This window comes from Ictalurus furcatus, chromosome 20 (assembly GCF_023375685.1).
Source record: "Ictalurus furcatus strain D&B chromosome 20, Billie_1.0, whole genome shotgun sequence".
In the NCBI taxonomy this organism is placed as follows: domain Eukaryota; kingdom Metazoa; phylum Chordata; class Actinopteri; order Siluriformes; family Ictaluridae; genus Ictalurus; species Ictalurus furcatus.
The window spans coordinates 17,751,535-17,771,504 of record NC_071274.1 but is presented as its reverse complement, the minus strand read 5'-3'; the positions used below and the strand labels follow the sequence as shown (position 1 = coordinate 17,771,504).

Genomic DNA, 19,970 nt, shown 5'->3' with positions numbered 1-19,970 from the left:
TTGAACAGGGCAGCGAAACAGACTGAGGGATGAAGGCAGTGTCATGTCAGAACGAGGGAGCTGGGGATTTCTGCAGAACGCTGTGATAGAGAGAGTGCGGGAGTTGAGCTGCTCAGAGGCAGCTCTGATAAGGAAATCACTCACAGCAATCAGAGAGAGAGAGAGAGAGAGAGAGAGAGAGAGAGAGAGGGGCCTAGAGCTCTTTCTCTCTCTCTGTCTCTCTCTCTCGCTCACACACACACATACACTAACATAAAATGTTGTCATCATCATCCACTCAAGTGTATCTGCAGTAGACATGCCCAATTTGTTCTCTTTCGTCCAGGACTAATGTCTCCATGCTCTCCATGCCCCCCCCCCCCCCCCCCCCACCCCCACCCCCCCTCATTTAATGCCTTCCGTTACTTTCCAGCCATTCTTCTCTATCCTTCTTTTCCTTCATCTGTCTGGATTTGTAGACCTGTGGCTAGTCTGTACTCACTGAGCCTGTACTCCTGTACACTGAGGGTGTAGAGATATTCGGACAGTTTGTGTTCGCTCTCTTTATTGTCCTTTATATATCATCATCCTGATATTACAAATACAGTCCCCGCTGAAAGTATTGCAATTGCAGGGCCAATTCTGTTGTTTTCTCTATGGTACAATGGTAAATGTTCTGCACTTATATACCACTTTTTTTTAACCTTAGCAGTTCTACAAAGCACTTTACACTGTTTCTTATTCACCTATACACACACACATTCACACACACACACTCACAAAGCAATGGCTGCAGAGCTGCCACGCAAGGCGCTAGCTTCCATCGGGAGCAACTTGTCTTGCCCAAGGACACTTCGGCATGTGGAGACCGCCAACCCTTTGATTTGTTGACAACCTGCTCTACTACCTGAGCCACAGCCGCCCTGAGCCACTATACATTGAAGACATTTGGATTTGAGATCCAAAGATAAATATGAGATAATAGATCAGAATTTCAGTGTTCATTTCCTCATATTTACATACAGATGTGTTTACATGTAACTTAGAACATAGCACCTTTTGTTTGAACCCATTTTTTCAAGTGATCAAAAATATTTGTTGGTAAAAAGGTTAAACCTACATGAAGACCAGAGAGCTGTCTATGGGAGAAAAGTAAGCCATTTTGAAGCTGAGAAAAGAGGGAAAATCAATCCAAGACATTGCACAAATTTGGAATGTCCTGAAAAGGAAGGAAACCACTGGTGAAACCAGCAGGTCAGGCAAGGAAAACAGCAGCAGCTGATGACAGAAACATGATCACAGCTGTGAAGAAAAACCCTAAAACAAACGCCAGTGACATCACCAACAGGCTTCATGGGCAGGGGTGAAGGTATCACAATCCACCATTTGAAGAAGAGCAGAAATTTAGAGGCCATACCACAAGACACAAACCACTCATGAGCAGTAAGAATCAGAAATCCAGAGAATCAGAAATCCATTCGCAAAGAAATACTGAGATGTGCCACAATGGTTCTGGAACCGAAATGAAATTCTACCGAAGTGATGGAAAGACCAAAGTGTGGAGAAAGGATCTGCTCATGATCCAAAACATAGAAGCTCATCACTCAAGCATGGTGGAGGCAGTGTCATGGCTTGGGCTTGCACAGATGCTCCTGGAACAGGCTCACTAATCTTTATTGATCTAGCTCCCAATTTACAGAGAAAATGCATCCAATCTAATTGGGAGGAACTTCATCATGCAACAAGACAATCACCAGACCTTAACCCGAATTGAGCAGCATTTCACTTCCTGAAGAGGAGACTGAAGCGAGAAACGCGCCGAAACAAACAACAACTGATAGAAGCTGCAGTAAAAGCCTGGAAAAGCATCACAAAAGAAGAAGCCAGCAGTGTGGTGTCAGTGAGTCGCAGGCTTGATGCAGTTATTGCAACCAAATATTAAGTGTTATTTTCTTTAATTGGCTTTAAGACTACCTGTCTGCCACCGAAGGTGCTGTGTTTTAAGTTGTTTATATATGATGTGTTAAACATTTTATGTATAAATGAAAGTTGAAATTCTGGTCTATCGTCTCATAATCCTCTTTGGATCTCAGACCCACATGTGTGCAGTGTATAGCAAAAACAGTAGAATTGCCCTTGCTGTTCCAATACTTTCAGAGGAGACTGTAGCTTGTGTTATTTTTTTGTCTAATAATTTGGTAATTAGATTTTTGGTCGAGTCGTAGCCTCACATCTCCAGAGTTTCCCATGGCCTCCTCAGAGAGGGAAGAGAAAATGTTGTCTCAGTTCTGCAGCAGGTGGATTGGTGACTCTGAATTGCCCCCCCGGTGTGAGCGAGTGTGTGCATGATGCCCTGAGTCACACTGGCATCTCATCCAGGACACGGTCTCTCCTCACGCCTGTGTTCCCCTTTAGAGCAAGGTTATGGGCCTTTTGTGTTTCCCTAAGTCAGTCCTTCTCCTTCCCGTTCTCTTTCCCCTTTCCCTTCTTACTTACTTCCTCCTCTTCTTTCCTTTCCTTCCATTTCCTTCTCTTCTTTCTTTACCTCCTTCTCTTCTCTTCTCTACTCTTCTCTTCTCTTCTCTTCTCTTTCCTTCTCTTCCCTTCTCTTCTCTACTCTTCCTTCCTTCCCTTCTTTCTTTTCATTCCCTTCTTCCCGTTCCTTCTCTTCTCAACTCTTTTTTCCTTCTCTTCTCTTCTGTTGTCGTTTCTACTCTTCTCTACTCTTCCTTCCTTTCTTTTCATCCTTTTCTTCCTGTTCCTTCTCTTTTCTTCTGTTTCCTTTCCTTCCCTTCTGTTCTCTTCTCTTTTGTCCTACCTCCTCTAGGCCTGTGCATCTTGATTTATTTGTTTTCTCTCTCTCTCTCTCTCTCTCTCTCTCTCTCTTTCTCGCTCTCTCTCTTGCATTTGTATAATCATGTTATCTATTTGCATAATAAAGATAAGATGGGCAGGCCATTAGAATTAACAGGAGCTGATAATGTGGAGATAATTTAGAAATCATTATTTAAATGTCATACCGTAATGATAAAAACCTCACTAATAGTTCTATCTAAATGTCAAATTGGAATTATTCAATTACATCTTCAGGCCAGGGGCAGTGCCAGGAATACCAATCTAGACCTCCAGAGTGTGTGTGTGTGTGTGTGTGTGTGTGTGTGTGTGTGTGTTCTAAACAACCCTCTTGTTAACTGCAATTACTTTACTCTCCAAATATCTAGTTTATTGTAATGTCTGCTTTGCAAATAATCAGATATCTCCCAGCTATCTTCCATCTCAGGATTATTTGTATATAATTTTGTTACTGTGTTCGAAGACAAATGTTTTCCAATCACTTCTGTTTGCGTCGTCTCCACAGCAACAGATTTATTGTCTTTTATTTTCATTTATGCATTTTCTGTAGAAGAATAAAAGTGCATAAATGTGTATTAGGCGGCGTGACCACATCACAGAGTGGCGAGACGGCTGCGTGTTGGCCAGAGACACACGTGCGTTATCAGTCACTGCAGCATCACCTTAAATATCTCAGCATCTCAGCCTTTCTCTCTTCTTCCATATCTCTGTATCGACAGCAGAAAGGGAGTAGAGGAGCGCAGGTCAGAGTCTTCAAAACCGACCTTGACCTGCTTTGAACAGGAGGAGGAGAGGAGCTTTCACACAAATGCAAATAAGAAGTGTCACACCAATGCTCTCTCCTTCTGTAGATCACACAGTGTGTGTGTGTGTGTGTGTGTGTGTGTGTGTGTGTGTGTGTGTGGTATGAGAGTTCATACAAGGTGTGTGCGTCTATGGATGTGTGTCAAGGCTGTCAGAAAGAATTTCAGTGTTTAAATGAAATAAAATGTTATAATATTAATGTATTTAGGCAAAAAAAAAACGTATAGAGCTGGGCGATATGATATATCAATATTGTGATAAATTATGTTGCAATACACGTCTTTTTTGCGATATTCTGGATATCATTTTTTTCAATGATTAAGTTTTTTTTATGTTTTTGTAGTTAATCTTTAAAATTGTAAAAATGTTCAATTTTAACAGATTTGTAAAAAAAAACAAAAAAAAACAACTACATATTATTCCATATATTGTCCATATATATTTTATAAATAATTTTAGATATTTAAAAAATCAAATGTAAAATAAAACACAAACTGTTTTTTGTTTGTTTGTTTTTAGTTATTTTATAAAACTACTGTATTGCTGGGAAATTCTTAGCAAATCTATATATCGTGATACATAATGTGTATCATAGTAATGTTTTCAATAATCATGATATGATATTTTTGTCACATCGCCCACCCCTACATAAAAACATCCTGTTTGAAGTCACTTAATTCTGTAGAAACACATTTTCTAAACTTTCTGTCTAATGATTTAATACACTTCATGTGCCATTAATGTAAAACAACTAATCGATAAAATCTATAATAATCAATTATAAAAATCGTTATCAACGAATTTCATTATCGATTAGTTGGTCTGCGCGCGGCACATTTATTCCCTATGTTACTTCTGTTCCGAAAACACGCTTCGGAGAGTAAATACTAAAGTTGTGTCCCAAATGACCTACTGTACACTTACACCATGCACTATATACTATACTGTCTAGTGCAGGGTTTCCGCGAACCCCTAGTGGTCAGTGGTGTAATTGCAGTTTTTACATTTATTTACAAATGAAATGATAATTTGCAAAAACCTCTGAGTGGTAGACAAGTTCAAGTGTCGCATTGATGGATAAAATAAACAAAAGATAATTCAGAAAGTCAAATTAAATGTCACACCAACTATAAAATTTAATTGAACCTGGTATTTGAACCAATCCCTGGGGAATGACAGGTTCTACCAATCAACCAAACCTGATCCTTTCTGCTCTCCGGACCTGCCTGATCCGTTTCGGATGTCCTACCTCTGGATGGAGCTCTCATCTACTCCTATTCCAGATTGCTGGGACTACGGCTGCTTCTAAGGCCAAACAGACTTCATATAAAACCATAATGAACTTTTTCACACTATCTGTTGTTACCCAGTTGAGGACGGGTTCCCTTCTGAGTCTGGTTCCTCCCAAGGTTTCTTCCTCTTAACATCTTAGGGAGTTTTTCCTCACCACCGTCGCCACCGGCTTGCTCAATTGGGATAAATTCGCACTTTTAATGTCTGTATACCATGTTTATATATTTCTGTAAAGCTGCTTTGAGACAATGTCTATTGTAAAAAGCGTTATACAAGTAAAATTGAATTGAATTGAATTGAATTGAACCAGGGATTGCTAGGACTGCAGAATTCAGTGCTTTTTGTCCATCCATGGAAAGTAATTCATAAATACTATATATTTATGTATTACTTTTTATAGATGCAAAAAAGCACAGAATTAAACTAGTCCTAAATGAATAATGTATATACTGGTGTGGGTGTGTGTGTGTGTGTGTGTGTGTGTGTGTGTGTGTATTGGGTTCTTTTCAGTTTTATATAACTGGACAACCAGTTGTGTAAAATTTAGCCCCCCCGATTAATCAATTAATCGAAAAAAAAAATTATAATAATTGGCCATCTAAGCGATTATGAAAATAACCGTTAGTTGCAGAACCTGCATTAATGACATTTTCAATGTTCAAGCTTTTATAACAAAAAGGGCATTGTAAAAATGATCATTAACCTTAACGATCCGTTTTAAAAATGTATTGATTTTCTAATTAAATATATAATCAAACAAAGTCTCAATTGGCTTTGATCGTGCACTACATACTACAGGTTCTACTGTATAATGCCTTCGTGAGCATAATTTATAAAAATTCAGTGTTGGATTCAGGTCACAAAAACAGAAACGAATCAGAAACATTTAAGGTTAATGTGAGACCACCGCACAGGACCAGGTGTATGTCCACGAGAAAACACGGCATAAAATTCAACTCCATGCAGCTGCAAAAAGCGTTCGCAAGGCGTCTGACATTAACATTCAGTTTACTGAGGCTGTAGCTCATCACACTGCACCTGGGGCGCCCGCTAAATTCACCCTGCATGAGGCACGCGGTTCAAAAGACACTGTAAATTGGTGGAAATGGTCAGCTGTAGAAAGCCATTTTTTAAAAAAACAGACAAAAAGAAAAGGCAGGTTTATGAATAGGTAGAAAATTTGTAATTAATGAAGTACCTTTTCAATCAAGGCACTTGAGTTCGAACAAGTAAACAGTGCGGTGGAAATGAATGCAGCTGATACGCCATTACATTCCCAACAGGTTTCCTCTAATGAAAAGGCCGCTGTGTGCAGAATAATCTGTCACGTCATAGTGTGAAATGAAATGTTCTCATTGTTCACATAGTCAACCGCAGCTCCAATAGAATTTAATCAATGACCAGGGTTGCCATATCTGTGTATAATAGCATCAGTAGGTTTTTAGAAGAACTTTTTAACGAGACGATAGGGCATGTATGAGATGAGACAACTTTACATCATCGTGAATGATTTAATACTCACAGTCATGTGAAAAAATAAGTACACCCCAAGGAAATTGTTGGCTCTTTTGACATATTTGGACAAACAATTATTTGTCATCTGAAACAGGTTGATCTCAATAAATTAGAATACCATAATTTGGTTAAAAAGTGGAACTTTTATATATTCTAGATCCATTACACATAAAGTGAAATATTTTAAGCCTTTTGAGATACTGGATTTTTGATTTCCATTAGCTGTAAGCCATAATCATCAAGATTAAAACAAAAAAAGGCTTGAAATATTTCAAAACGAACTTTTCCGCAATATTCTATTTTTTTTAGATGCACCTGTATTAATAAAATGTATATACTTGAACAAAACCACAAGGAAAATTATCTATTTCAATCATTTAATCAACAGAAGTATCTATAGATGTGGTATTCTTCTGTGGAAAAAGTAAGTACACCCTTGACCTCAGAAGCTAGTATTGCCCCCTTTAGCAGAAATAACTTCTTGTAGGCGTTTTGCATAACTGTCCACCAGTCTCTGACATTGGCTTGCTGGAATTTTTAACCACTCTTCCATACAATATTTTTACAGTTGCGAGATGTTTGAGGGTTTTCTTGCATGTCCTGCCCGTTTCAAATCCCCCACAACATTTCAATGGGATTCAAATCTGGGCTTTGACTAGGCCATCCCATAACCCTCCATTTCTTCTTTTTGAGCCATTCCTTGCTGGATGTGCTGGTGTGCTTAGGATCATTATCCTGTTGAAAGGTCCACTTTAAGTTCAACTTCAAATTTCAGACAGATGGCCTCACATTATCTTCTTATGATATGATTCAGAATTCATTGTTGAATCAATGAATGCAAGCTGTCCAGTCCCTGAGGCAGCAAAGCAACCCCAAACCATAACATTTCCACCACCGTGCTTCACAGTTGGTATGAGGTGCTTCTCCTGAACAGCTGTCTTTCTTCTGTGACAAACATGTCTGCTGGTACTGTGACCAAACAACTCTATCTTTGATTCATCTGTCCAGAGCACACTATTCCAAAAGGCCTGGTATTTGCCTCTATGCTCATTGGCAAGCTGTAGTCTTGCTTTAATGTTCATTTTAGACAGCAAAGGCTTTTTTTCCTGGCACGCCTCCCATGCAGGTCAAATTTGTGCAATCTCTTTCTGATTGTAGACGCATGCACTTTGACACCAACAGTTGCAAGGCTTACTCTTGTAAGCGTTGATATTTTGGGGTTCTTGGAGACTTCTTGTTCGCATCAGGCGGTCTGCTCTTGGGCTGAATTTGCTGGGACTGCCAAATTGGCAGTCATTTGAAATCTGCGCCATTTGTAAATGATTGAAAAACGACTGAAATTTTGCTGTTTGTATTTATTCATATAATAATAGTTCACATACTTATTTAAATTATATTGCATTGTACTTTTCGTACTTGTCTGTTTGGGCAAACAAGGATTTTTTCAAACGAAAAGAATTTGACAGCCTTTCGTGTGTGTTAATGTGAAAACAGAGATATTCTGCATGAGTGTGTTTTAATTTGATAATCAGCCCGTATCACTTGCATCCCTAATGACAGATTGACCGCAGCAGTCAAACGGAGCACGAGGCCATAAATCGCAGTGCTGAGTTAATTAAAGAAAGTTGCTGTTGCCCTGTAAAGCTACCGTGTTAATATTCTAGAAAATGTCCCCATTCACAGATCGTTGTAACTTCATATGTTGGTTTAATGATGCAGAACTCATTGCTGCTGCGGTCACCCAGGAGCGGAGAGCTGGCTGTGTGCGGGACGATGATTTCACCGAGGAAACAGCTTTCATGCCTCTGCTCAGGCAGCGTATAAAGAGACTCTCTCCTCCACCAACTTTACAGTATAGCACTCTTCATGAACTCGCTCTCTCTCTCTCTCTCTCTCTCTCTCTCAATTTTTTCACTTTTTATGAGTGTTTTGCGAATGCACATTCAAAGACGCGACCTGGCCCGGACAGAACATGAAGTTGTAAATTTTCCACCAACTTGACGCAAAAATTGCAACTTTCAGTGACACCATGGTTAAGTTTCATGTGGAGCCATTAACCTGGACTGAGAAACAAATAGACACATTTGGACATTTTCTACAGACTTTCCTGAACTGAAACATGTTTCTCCTTTGCACATATATTAATAACATATAAAGTTCTAGCAGTTTAAACCCCAAAGGTAATAAGGAATAAGAATCAGATTTTATTCCAATTTTACTGAAAGGCACAGTAACCTGCCTCAACATCCATCCATCTTCTATACCGCTTATCCTTCCTTCAGGGTCACGGGGAACCTGGAGCCTATCCCAGGGAGCATCGGGGACAAGGCGGGGTACACCCTGGACAGGGTGCCAATCCATCGCGGGGCACAATCACATACACACTCACACACCCATTCATACACTACGGACACTTTGGACATGCCAATCAGCCTACCATGCATGTCTTTGGACTGGGGGAGGAAACCGGAGTACCCGGAGGAAACCCCCGCAGCACGGGGAGAACATGCAAACTCCTCACACACAGGGCCACGGTGAGAATCGAACCCCCGACGCTGGAGGTGTGAGTGCTAACCACTAAGCTACTGTGCACCCCCTGCGTCAACATTTACAACCTAATCTACTCATGAAAAAAACAACATTAATGCCAAATTGTAAAGAATTGCACATTTACAAGAGTTTATGCTAACATCCAAGGAGATATAAGTCATTCAGTCAGTTCTTTTAACTAAATTTCTTGCTATTAGCATCTTTTATTAGGTCATTTAAACATTTTAAACTTTGTCCACTATTGTTAGTAGGGTGTGTTAATGCTCTTTGTCATGGACTCGCCTGACACTGCAACACCAGCAGAGATCCTGATCTCCAGAATATTATCCCACTTCCAGTGTTGCCAACTTAGGGGTTTTGTTGCTAGATTTGGCAAATTTTTAGGCCCCTTTAGTGACTTTATTTCAAATAAGATCTAAAATCTAGCGTCTTTCCAAGCACCGCATTACTGACTGTCTTGATACAGCTCTATGTGGCTCTTATACGGCTCTCGATACAGCTGTCCAGCTCACATGACTTGACTCATGATCATTATGACCTGTCTTACTGTGTTGCACTTGTGACCAATCACTGATCTCCATTATTCCCAATGACCAGTCACTGATCTCCAATGTTCCCAATGACCAGTCACTGATCTCCAATGTTCCCAATGACCAATCACTGATCTCCATTATTCCCAATGACCAGTCACTGATCTCCAATGTTCCCAATGACCAATCGCTGACCACCATTATTCCCAATGACCAATCATTGACCACCACCATTTTGGGGAAGTCTAGTGAGGTGTTTGGAAAGCAGACATGTCAGAGTGTGTTACAGGCAGAAAACTTGATTTTAAAAAATAAAATCCTTTTTCTTTTGGTCATTTTTGGGTGCCAGAATTCTGCCATAACAACATCCAACCGGTTTTCCCAGACCTCCACACATTTAATGACGAAAAGGCTTGTTGACGAATGAGGTTTTTAATTTAATCAACAATAATGTTACAATAAAATTCCGAAAAATATGACAAAAATCAACACACTAAATAAGTCAGTAAACTTGACACTCAGTGTACAGTATTGTGTGTATGATGGCACACTTTCTCCCTTTCTCTCTCTCTCTCTCTCTCTCTCTCTCTCGCTCTCTCTTGCCATCTCTCTCATTAAACGACTGGCAGAAGTGCACATATTGCCGGAAAACCTCGGGGTTTGATACAGTCAGGGAATATAATGTAACACTTTTCACTCTCGCTAATGGGGAAATAATCTTTGCAAATGGCATAAAATAAGCATGAAAGAAGTGTTCTTAATCCATTAAGTGCATTTGACTACGTAAAGTTTCGAATAAGAAATGTTAAAGCTCTCTCTGTCACTCTCTCTCTCTCTCTCCCTGGCCTATGGCTCAGATACACACTTTAGTGCATTAGTGAGTGTGTGGAGGTGGTGTAATGTGATTTGTGTGCCTGGCCGGCGGTGCGCTCCCATCACCACCACCTCTGGCCTACTCACTGTGGTCAGCTGATAGTTCTGCAAATGGACACGCTTAAAACTTCTATTTTCTGGATGGCTTTCCTGAAACGCTCCCATTCCCCACACAGGGGGGTCTGTTTTCTTCTCTACTCTCTCTCTCTCTCTCTCTCTCACTCTCTCTCTCTCTGCCTTTATACAGTCTTGTGTACTCCATTCTCTTTCTCCAGCATCTCAATTGAAAATGTTCAAGGAAAATTTGTTTCTGCGAAGATTGGAGCCTCTCGATGGCAGCGCAGGATTAAATTACTACTTGCCTCTAGTTGCCTATAAGTGAGACCATTTGAAATCTACTTCACTGTCATTTTAGGTTGTAGTGTGTTTGGATTACTGTTTTCTTATCTTTTTTTTTTTTTCTTGCTTTCATAAAAAAAAAAAAAAAAAAAAAAAATGACATCAAGAACATCAGGAAATAAGAAAGCAAGAATGATTTTGCGAACGGTTCGACACAATTGCGCACGCAGGTCATTTTCTTAAGCCACGTGTGAATTCAGACCGCGTGTACTCAGGAGATTGTTCCAGAAATCAATAGCTTTTAAAGTCGCACTTGATCCAGAAGCAAAAAGGAAAATATTTCAAAGGCCTCGCAGCCGCACTTGGTTTTTTTGTTTTGTTTTTTACCTGCACGCTTTCTGTAAAGCATCTGAAAAAAAAAAATCAATGCTGTATTTTTAAATACAAAATTTTTAAAGAAGCAAATATAGAGACATTCTTTCATATCAATGTTTATTAAGCTCTGAGTCTCCACCACACGCACGTATGCGTACACAGTGGCCATAAGAAACAGCAGTAATGCCTCTAATGTTTTGGCTCTGCGTTGCATTAATCCATCACGGCCACTGTTATTTATTGATAGAGCCGATCTCCACCTTGAGAGCTGCGAGCTGAGATGTGAGGGCTCGTGTCAGCAAGCACGCGCGTTCTCCGAGATCAGCTCCTCAGGGCCACGCTGCAAATGAGCGTGTGATGCGGGCAGGGCTCTGAATCTGCCTGCTCAGCTCTTTCTTCTGTACCCATGACCTTTCTAAATGTCATTTTTTTTCACGCAAGCTTATTGGCGGTGTGAATAAATGATGAAACGCCGCCCGGCGTGGGTAAACTCGCTATTCTGACGTGAAAGTTTATTTTTTTCCTCGATCCCCTTTCGCAAAGTTTCTCAGTTTAACCCCGTGTGTTATTGTGTGCTCTGTGTTTGCTGCCTGACCCCCTCGTTTTATCATCGCATGCTTGTACTTCATCATACAGAAAACACTTGTCTGTGCGTTGCATTAAGCTAATGCCTGGCCCAGAGAGAACGAATGAGCCTTGATGAGAATGAGCAAAAATGAACATCTAAAAAGAATTAGTGTAATTAGTGATCATTTGAAGACAAACATATCTGGTGGCGTTGTGTAGTTTTATTTAAAACCGTCTTTCTGTCCAAAGCAGGAGTTATTTATCTATTCCTTCATTCATTTGTTCATTATTAGCTGTGAAGCAGCTGATGGACTTGACTTGAGGTCAAGATTTGATAACTGCATGTATGTTTACGCTCACAAACTGCATGTATAAGAACAAAAATACATCAGACCCTATGTGTACACAGGCTGCATTCAGTGTTTCTGCCATCACAATTTCACAACTGCTATTATTTCTCATTTTTAATCATATAAATGCTCAGAGTACCCTTTCTTCTGCCGATATTCCGTATAACAGCATGATTGCGAGTGTGAGATTGATTTTTATTTTTTTCGACGCCAGCTTTATAAACATATATTCACTGAAACTGAACTGGATTTTTTAAGACAAATAATCTGTTCATGTATCAGCTCGGCGTCTGGCTGGCTCGCGATGATTTGTTCATTTCTGTTAAAGGTGCTGCCGGTGAAATCGGCATCCCTTCTTCCTTTTTCGTCTTCATCTGAGAAGCTTTCATATTTTAAGTCAGAAGTTATATTTATGAAGAATGTATGGTTTCCAGGCGCACAGTGGTTGAGTGGTTAGCACGTTCGCCTCGCACCTCCACTGCCCTGTGTGTGTGGAGTTCGCATGTTCTCCCCGTGCTGTGGGGTTTCCTCGGGTACTCCGGTTTCCTCCCCCAGTCCAAAGACATGCGTGGTAGGCTGATTGGCATGTCTAGTGTGTGTGATTGTGCCCTGCAATGGATTGGCACCCTGTCCAGGGTGTACCCCGCCTTGTGCCCGATGCTCCCTGGGATAGGCTCCAGGTTCCCCCATGACCCTGAATGATAAGTGGTATAGAAGATAGATGGATGGATGGATGGATGGTTTCCCATGTGATGATATCGCCCTCATCTACAGTACTGTACTGTTTCACACTAGAAAGTGGAATTTGAAGTGGCGTACACAGACGAGCGTAGTGATACACACAGTGATGCGTCTCAGTGCTGTTGTTAATCTAATCTAATTTAATATAATGCGTTTTTGTTCTAGAAGTGACGATCACGATTCACCCTGCATGAACCGAGCAGCCAGTGCTGCAATATTGTTTTACATTATACACACAGACCTGTCAGTCATCTGTAAACACAAATATTCAACAGCTCTATTTATTCCAAGTGTTTCACATAGCAGAACAACCACCACTTTTAAAGAATAACAAGCTTCAATTATCTCATCTAGAAATATTCAGGTCAGTCACCTCAGTATTCAGGCCAAAAAATGACACACAAAAAGCAGCAGTGCGCCGTGTTAGTGCTGCTTCACATCAGTTCCGCTGTGTGCCCTCGTGATTAGATAAATATCAAGCAGTAGGATTTAGAGATGAATGAAATTGATAGTGTTATTAAAAAAAGTCTGTGTGTTCATGTGTGTGTGTGTGTGTGTGTTTATGCACGTCTGTGTGTGTGTGTTCGTGTGTGTGTGTGTGTTTATGTGTGTGTGTGTGTGTGTTTATGCACGTGTGTGTTCATGTGTGTGTGTGTGTTTATGTGTGTGTGTGTGTTTGTGAACATGTGTTTGTGTTCGTGTGTATGTGTGTGTTTATGTGTGTGTTTATGCACGTGTGTGTGTGGTTATGCACGTGTGTATGTGTGTGTGTGTGTGTGTGTGTGTTTATGCATGTGTGTGTGTGTGTGTGTTTGTGCATGTGTGTGTGTGTGTGTTCGTGTGTGAGTGTATTCAGCAGCTCAGCTGGTTGATTTTCTTATGGTCCCGTGCTCACCCCTGACGCTGTGTTGTTACTTCTGACAAGCAATATTACAGTCTCCCACTGATTCAGTCCGCTTTTGTGTGTGTGTGTGTGTGTGTGTGTCAGTTTGTGCTCTGGAACTATTTTGTTGTGCATCATTTTAAAGGCAAAGAGGAAAAGCACCGCCGCTGCGTGGGTCTTTGTGTGTGTGAAAAAGCGAGAAAGTGTTCCTCTCCATCACCACACCAGAATGCTAAGTATAGCGACTAAAGCCTCAGAACAGCAGCCTTGTGTGTTTGTGTGTGTGTGTGTGTGTGTGTGTGTGTGTGTGTGTGTGTCAGAGGGGGGGCATTGAGCCCTGGCTGGATCTAATAGGAGGGAAAGTTCCAGAAAAAAATGGAGTTCAAATTTAACCTGAATGGAAATTGATCCTATTACTGTGCGCTCTGGCTGCTCCTCTCCCCGCAGAGAGACAGCGAGAGAGGCAAACCGAAAGGTCCACGAGGCAGACATACAAGTGTGCGTGTGTGTGTGTGTGTGTGTGCCCAGAGAGAGGGAATATAAAGGGAAACAGGCGAAAACCAAAGACAAAACCAAAAATTCAGACGAAAGAAGGCAATGGAAGCGATGGGTGGCTTTGATTAGAGATTATGGGATGTCACTAGGCTTTTTGGCCTTTCCACAAAGACAGTCCTGTTTCCCGTTCTGTCAGCGTCTGTATAGAGACAAAGGGAGAGAGAGAGAGAGAGATCTGTCTGTTTACCTAGGTACGATATGTAGTCAAATATATTGCTGTAGTATAATAGGAATAAAATAGTGCGCTGCATGCTGTTATAGGAAAATAATCAACTTTAGAGTTGTAACAGTAACTTCGCTTCATGTCAGGCTGCATCACATCACCCCATCACTGATTATTTTTCTATAACAGCACAACTAATCAAGTTTTTTACTTCTTACATGTATTTTCTTTTTTCTTTCCTGAATTTTATTTTGTTATATTCTTCTTTCCTGCTTCACTGTTACAGTGGCGTGTCTGTACTGGAATTAACTTGGAATTAAAATGAACTCTCTCTCTCTCTCTCTCTCTCTCTCTCTCTCTCTCTCTCTCTCGCACAGAGCCCATGCACGGACCTCGGCAGCTGAAGGTGGTGGATATCAAGGCCAGGCAGGTGACCCTCCGCTGGGAGCCGTTTGGCTACAACGTGACGCGCTGCCATAACTACAGCCTGACGGTGGAGTACAGCGCACGCGGGACCGTGAAAGACGAGACCCGGGAGGAGGTGTCCTACGACGGCAAGAACTCCGCCCCTCAGCACACCATCCACAACCTGACTCCCTTCACCAACCTGAGCGTCAAACTGGTGCTGCGCAATCGCGAGGGCGTGAAGGAGAGCGCCGAGATCCACGTCCAGACCGACGAGGACGGTGAGACACGTTCACACAGGTTTACAAGCTCCATGACACGTGCAATTAGTCTGCACACCTTCTGTGACAGAGCCGTTCTGTACAGTACAGCGCAAGTGAGTGAGCAAATTCCTTACCTCAGAATAACATGCGATTCAGATACCTTCATTTACATCCCAGAAACAAAACTCTCCCAACTCTTTACACGTGCAACAAGTTATACAACACTGAATTCAAAGAAGCCTTGTATTCACGTGCAGCATGTTTACCTCTTTGTCGAGCATGCTGTTAGGTAATTAGCTCATTTATCTGGCAAAATCCTTCAGCTAAGTCAACTCGATTAAACTCACTACTCTAAAACATCTTGAAGCATTTGTAGTTGAATATTTCCCTGCTTTTCTGTATCACACTGACACATAAGAGTTCGTCTGAACGCCAGCAGGAGCTAATAAATAAGATCTAATAAATATGACTTGACGTTGGGGGTCGGCCTATGAATGTTTATAATTAGTGAGCATTCTGAGTGAAAACAGGCGGTGATCGAAACAATTCCTTAAAAATACATACATACAGTATATTATTTACAGCGGTGCTTGAAAGTTTGTGAACCCTTTCGAAGTTTCTATATTTCCGCATAAATCTGACCTAAAACATCATCGGATTTTCACACACGTCCCAAAAGTAGCTAAAGAGACAAGTGACACAAACATATTTTGCTTGGTCATTTATTTATTGAGGAAAATGATCCAATATTACATTTCTCTAAAAGACAAAAGTTTGTTTTTAGGACTTGTGTGAAAGTCTGATGATGTTTTAGGTCATATTTATGCAGCTGTATAGAACATTCGAAAGGGTTCACAAACTTTCAAGCACCACTGTATATATGATGAGTTAAAAAAAAATAAAAAATCACAGTTACACAGAAATGAATAATGAGAAATGTGACCAAACATCAAGGTTCCTTAAAAATAACTATACAAGGCTTTCCATTTTGCTTCTTTATTATCAAGTCCTCATGGTTCGAGGTAAAATTGACCTACTTTATGTACAATACGTATAAAATAAAATCATATATCTGAACAATCAGTATCTAATCATGTGAGTATTCACAGACTGAATGAAATTGAGAACAATAGATCTTTATAGTAACATTTTAAAAAGCATGATTAAAATGCTGGGAAATATATATATATATATATATATATATATATATATATATATATATATATATATATATCAAATTGGCATTTTATACAAAATCTCATTTTACTCAGTTGTGGAAGAAAAAAAAAAACGAATCCTATTCATTATTTGAAAGTTTGTTTCCCACAGATTTTTTTTTAAGTTAAATTTCCTTTAAAGTTATATGAACAGGTTGTTAGATGTGCCAGACCTTTCATGTCATCATTGTGAACAGAAATTCTGTTCTACATTTGCATTATTAGAGTAAAAGTCTGATGTGTTGCCTCAAGGCAGTTAATTATATCTAACATTAAAAGAAAATCCCCTGCAGAGATTTAAAAAAAAAAAAAAAAACACAAAAAACCCCCCACTTCTTATGTAGAGATGTTTTATCAGGATAAATCTGTAGCTTTTTTTATTCAAAGATTTTTTTTTTTTTCTTTTCGAACACAAATTAAATGATCAGATTTAATTACCATGTGCACACATAACCTTTAACAGCAAATAAATTTAGAGGCTCAGTGTAATCAGACACAAACGTACAGTGTGTATTATCACACCTACGATAGATACTGTCGGTTCAGAGAAGACCGACCTGCAAACTGAAAGATTCACAATGCAGAATGTGTTCAGATATGTAATTAAATAACTCTTATCGGTTTGTGATGTCGTTTCCTGTCAGTGCCGGGTGAGGTTCCTCTGGACTCCATCCAGGCCAGCGTGTATGAAGAGAAGATCATCCTTAAATGGAGAGAGCCTGCTCACACCTACGGAGTCATCACCCAGTATGAGGTAGGTTAATTAGACCGTTCAACCAGTGCTCCCAGTACAATGCTTGAAAAACTGCAGGCATTCGAAATTATGATAGCACACGATTCCTGATAGCGATAGCGAATGCTACCTCTTACATGATCTCATACTTCATTTCACAGAACTTCTGCTATTTCTGTTTTGCAACCAAACTAGAATCAGGAGTACTGAGCTCAAATTTACCAAGGTCCAGTTCTATAAAATTTCTTGCTTACAAAGGTCTGGATAGTCTGGACTAACATGAACACATGGCAACAATGACGTTTTAACGTTTTGTTTTGGTACCACTTTTGACATCTGTTTTGCATCTGATATGTGGAGCATAAATGCATACTTGTCTGTAGCGAGATGTATAAACGACACATTTCAGAAATGAATGCATATAATCTTTATGCTTACAGTTTATTTACAATATCCATACATCCATTTTCTGTACCACTTATCCTACTGGGTCGCGGGGAACCTGGAGCCTATCTCAGGGAGCATAGGGCACAAGGCGGGGTACACCCTGGACGGGGTGCCAATCCGTCGCAGGGCACAATCACACACACATTCACACACTGTGGACAAATTTGGACATGCCAATCAGCCTACCATGCATGTCTTTGGACTGGGGGAGGAAACCGGAGTACACGGAGGAAACCCCCACAGCACGGGGAGAACATGCAAACTCCGCACACACAGGGCAGCGACAGGAATCAAACCCCCAACCCTGGCAGTGTGAGGTCGAACGTACTAACCGCTGAGCCACTGAGCGCCCATTACAGTACAAATCAAAAAGAGAATATATCAACATGTACTAGTGTGTACAACTGTTTTGGATTAGGCTACTCAACTAACCAATGCTGCAGCTCTGAGAGATTCCGACTGGTGCAGATATGTGTAAATTTGAGATGTCAGTGATGTTCGTTATCGTTTCAGTGATTGGTTGGTTACGATGTCCCGCCCCTTTGTGAGATCCCCCAATCATCATATGGAGAAGCTGTGAAATCTAGATGGAGCAAATGCAGAGTGCTCCATCCAATAAATGTTGAGACGCATTTTTTTAATACGCAAAACTTACCTGCCCACACCCCCGTTCGCCTCCAGACAAAGCTGTGTGTCCATGTGGGGCCCAAAAGCCTGTTGTCCACCGAGCGTTAATCTTTTATCCCATTAAAATATACTCTACTTGGATCTCCCGTAGTACCCAAGAGAAGCATAGTGTTTCTATCAGCGGCGTGTTGAAGGGCTTCAAAGTAGATTTTCACGCATTCCGCAGTCCACCAAAAACGGTTTGAGTTAAAACTAAATTTGATTACTTAAAATATTGAAATCCATTAAGACTGATGAATAATATAGACACTTTGGTAAACATTTTAATGAAATTTTAAGGGAAGCCAGGCTTTCCGTGTAGTCTTAGAGCAGTCTCGTGTTATTGTCCTCTACACACGTTCTCTGTTAATAGTAAAATGATTTCTGAGAAAATCCTAGCATCATTTGGATTTGATGTCATGGTGTGCTGTTTAAAATTTGAGCCTCGCTGAACTTTTCATTTTTTTCCACGCGTTTATTGACTACGCTACAGTATTTTTTTCACGTACTCGGGTTTGGTCCACTGACATACTTTGCATGCGTATCAGATACCATCCTCCACCCGATGACCCTGGCTACGGCATTTATTTATTTATTACAGACCATGTCTATTATTTATCAGAATGTACCTGTGATGATGAATCTAAGAGAATTGCAGGTAGAAATATCATACTGTTCAAGTGGTAAACATTAACGATTCATGACAAGCCCTCTCTCAAGAGTGTGCGTGGGTTTAACATTCAGGTCCAACTCTAATACCAGCATGTATGCTAGAGATAATCCATCAATTTAAAGCTATCTCTATGAATTTTTTAATATGGCTACAAATATATGTGGCTGTGTGCGTTTGTGTTTGTGTTTGTGTTTGTGTGTGTGTTTGTGTGTGTGTGTGCCCTAAGGACCCAGAGAGAACCGACCTGAAACTCTGTTTTGTCTGCGTTCTAAAGAAGCAGTAAGCTTGACATTAACTCCTGCCTTTGATTTGACAGTATCAAAGAGTTCAAGCTGAGATTTGTCTGACAAGCAGTGATATCAAAAAGAGATTCAGAAGCTCTGACCAGTCTTTCTGACTAACCCTCTCTCTCTCTCTGTCTCTCTCTCTCTCTCTCTCTCTCTTTCTGTTTTCTCTTTTTCCTCAGTTTGGTTTTCATCCTCACTTTTGCGTCTTGAAATATTGTCAGAGACGGAAGCTTTTTTCTTCTGACAAACACATCCTCCCTCTGCTGCCATGTCCTAACGCACAGAACTTAGCTTTGGCTTTCTTTATCTGCTTGCACATAAAATCCCATTTACAGGCTATTAATCTACTATCAGCAATTACAAGTATTGGCACCTCAATTTAGAAGCCCAAGGAATGAAAGGCTGCTACCAGCATCAAGGTCATCAAGAACAACTGATGGAGAAACCTGATTTCGTATCTCCACAGTAAACGCTTTAAAACATCGAGTAGGACGGAATGCAGGCAAGAAGCTCGCGTGCTGTAATTAAAAAGATGAAATATTCCAAAAACGTCTTCAAATTCCAGTCTGACAATCAAATTCCTTTTCCTTTTCTTTGTAACTCACCTTTTTTTTCTCTCTCTCATGGAGCCGTATCATTTAAAAAGGCCTTGAAGAATTTCAGATATATACTGCATATTAAATGGTCCCAATTCATAAACTGCATTTTGGATTACGGAGCAGAAAATATGGCATGTTTAAAAACATGCTGTTATCGCTGGCTTTTTTTGGAGCGTGAACCGAATGACATGTAAATGCGTTTGTATTGCAAACTCTTTAATAGACTTTTTAGCAGCGTAAAAAAAAAAGTCATATTTGAAGAAAAGGCTCTTGTCCTTGTGTGATTTCTGTGTGAGTTTTGTTGGGTTAG

The 19,970-nt window shown here is 40.4% G+C and overlaps 1 protein-coding gene across 1 annotated transcript in view; it reads left to right on the top strand.

The window, feature by feature from the left end:
* Nucleotides 1-19,970, top strand: part of LOC128624350 (receptor-type tyrosine-protein phosphatase mu-like) — a 251,324-nt gene that overhangs the window by 135,894 nt on the left and 95,460 nt on the right. The window contains exons 8-9 of the mRNA XM_053651932.1: nucleotides 14,748-15,056; nucleotides 16,900-17,009. Coding sequence (XP_053507907.1) covers nucleotides 14,748-15,056; nucleotides 16,900-17,009 — 419 coding nt within the window. The remainder of the gene's footprint in view (nucleotides 1-14,747; nucleotides 15,057-16,899; nucleotides 17,010-19,970) is intronic.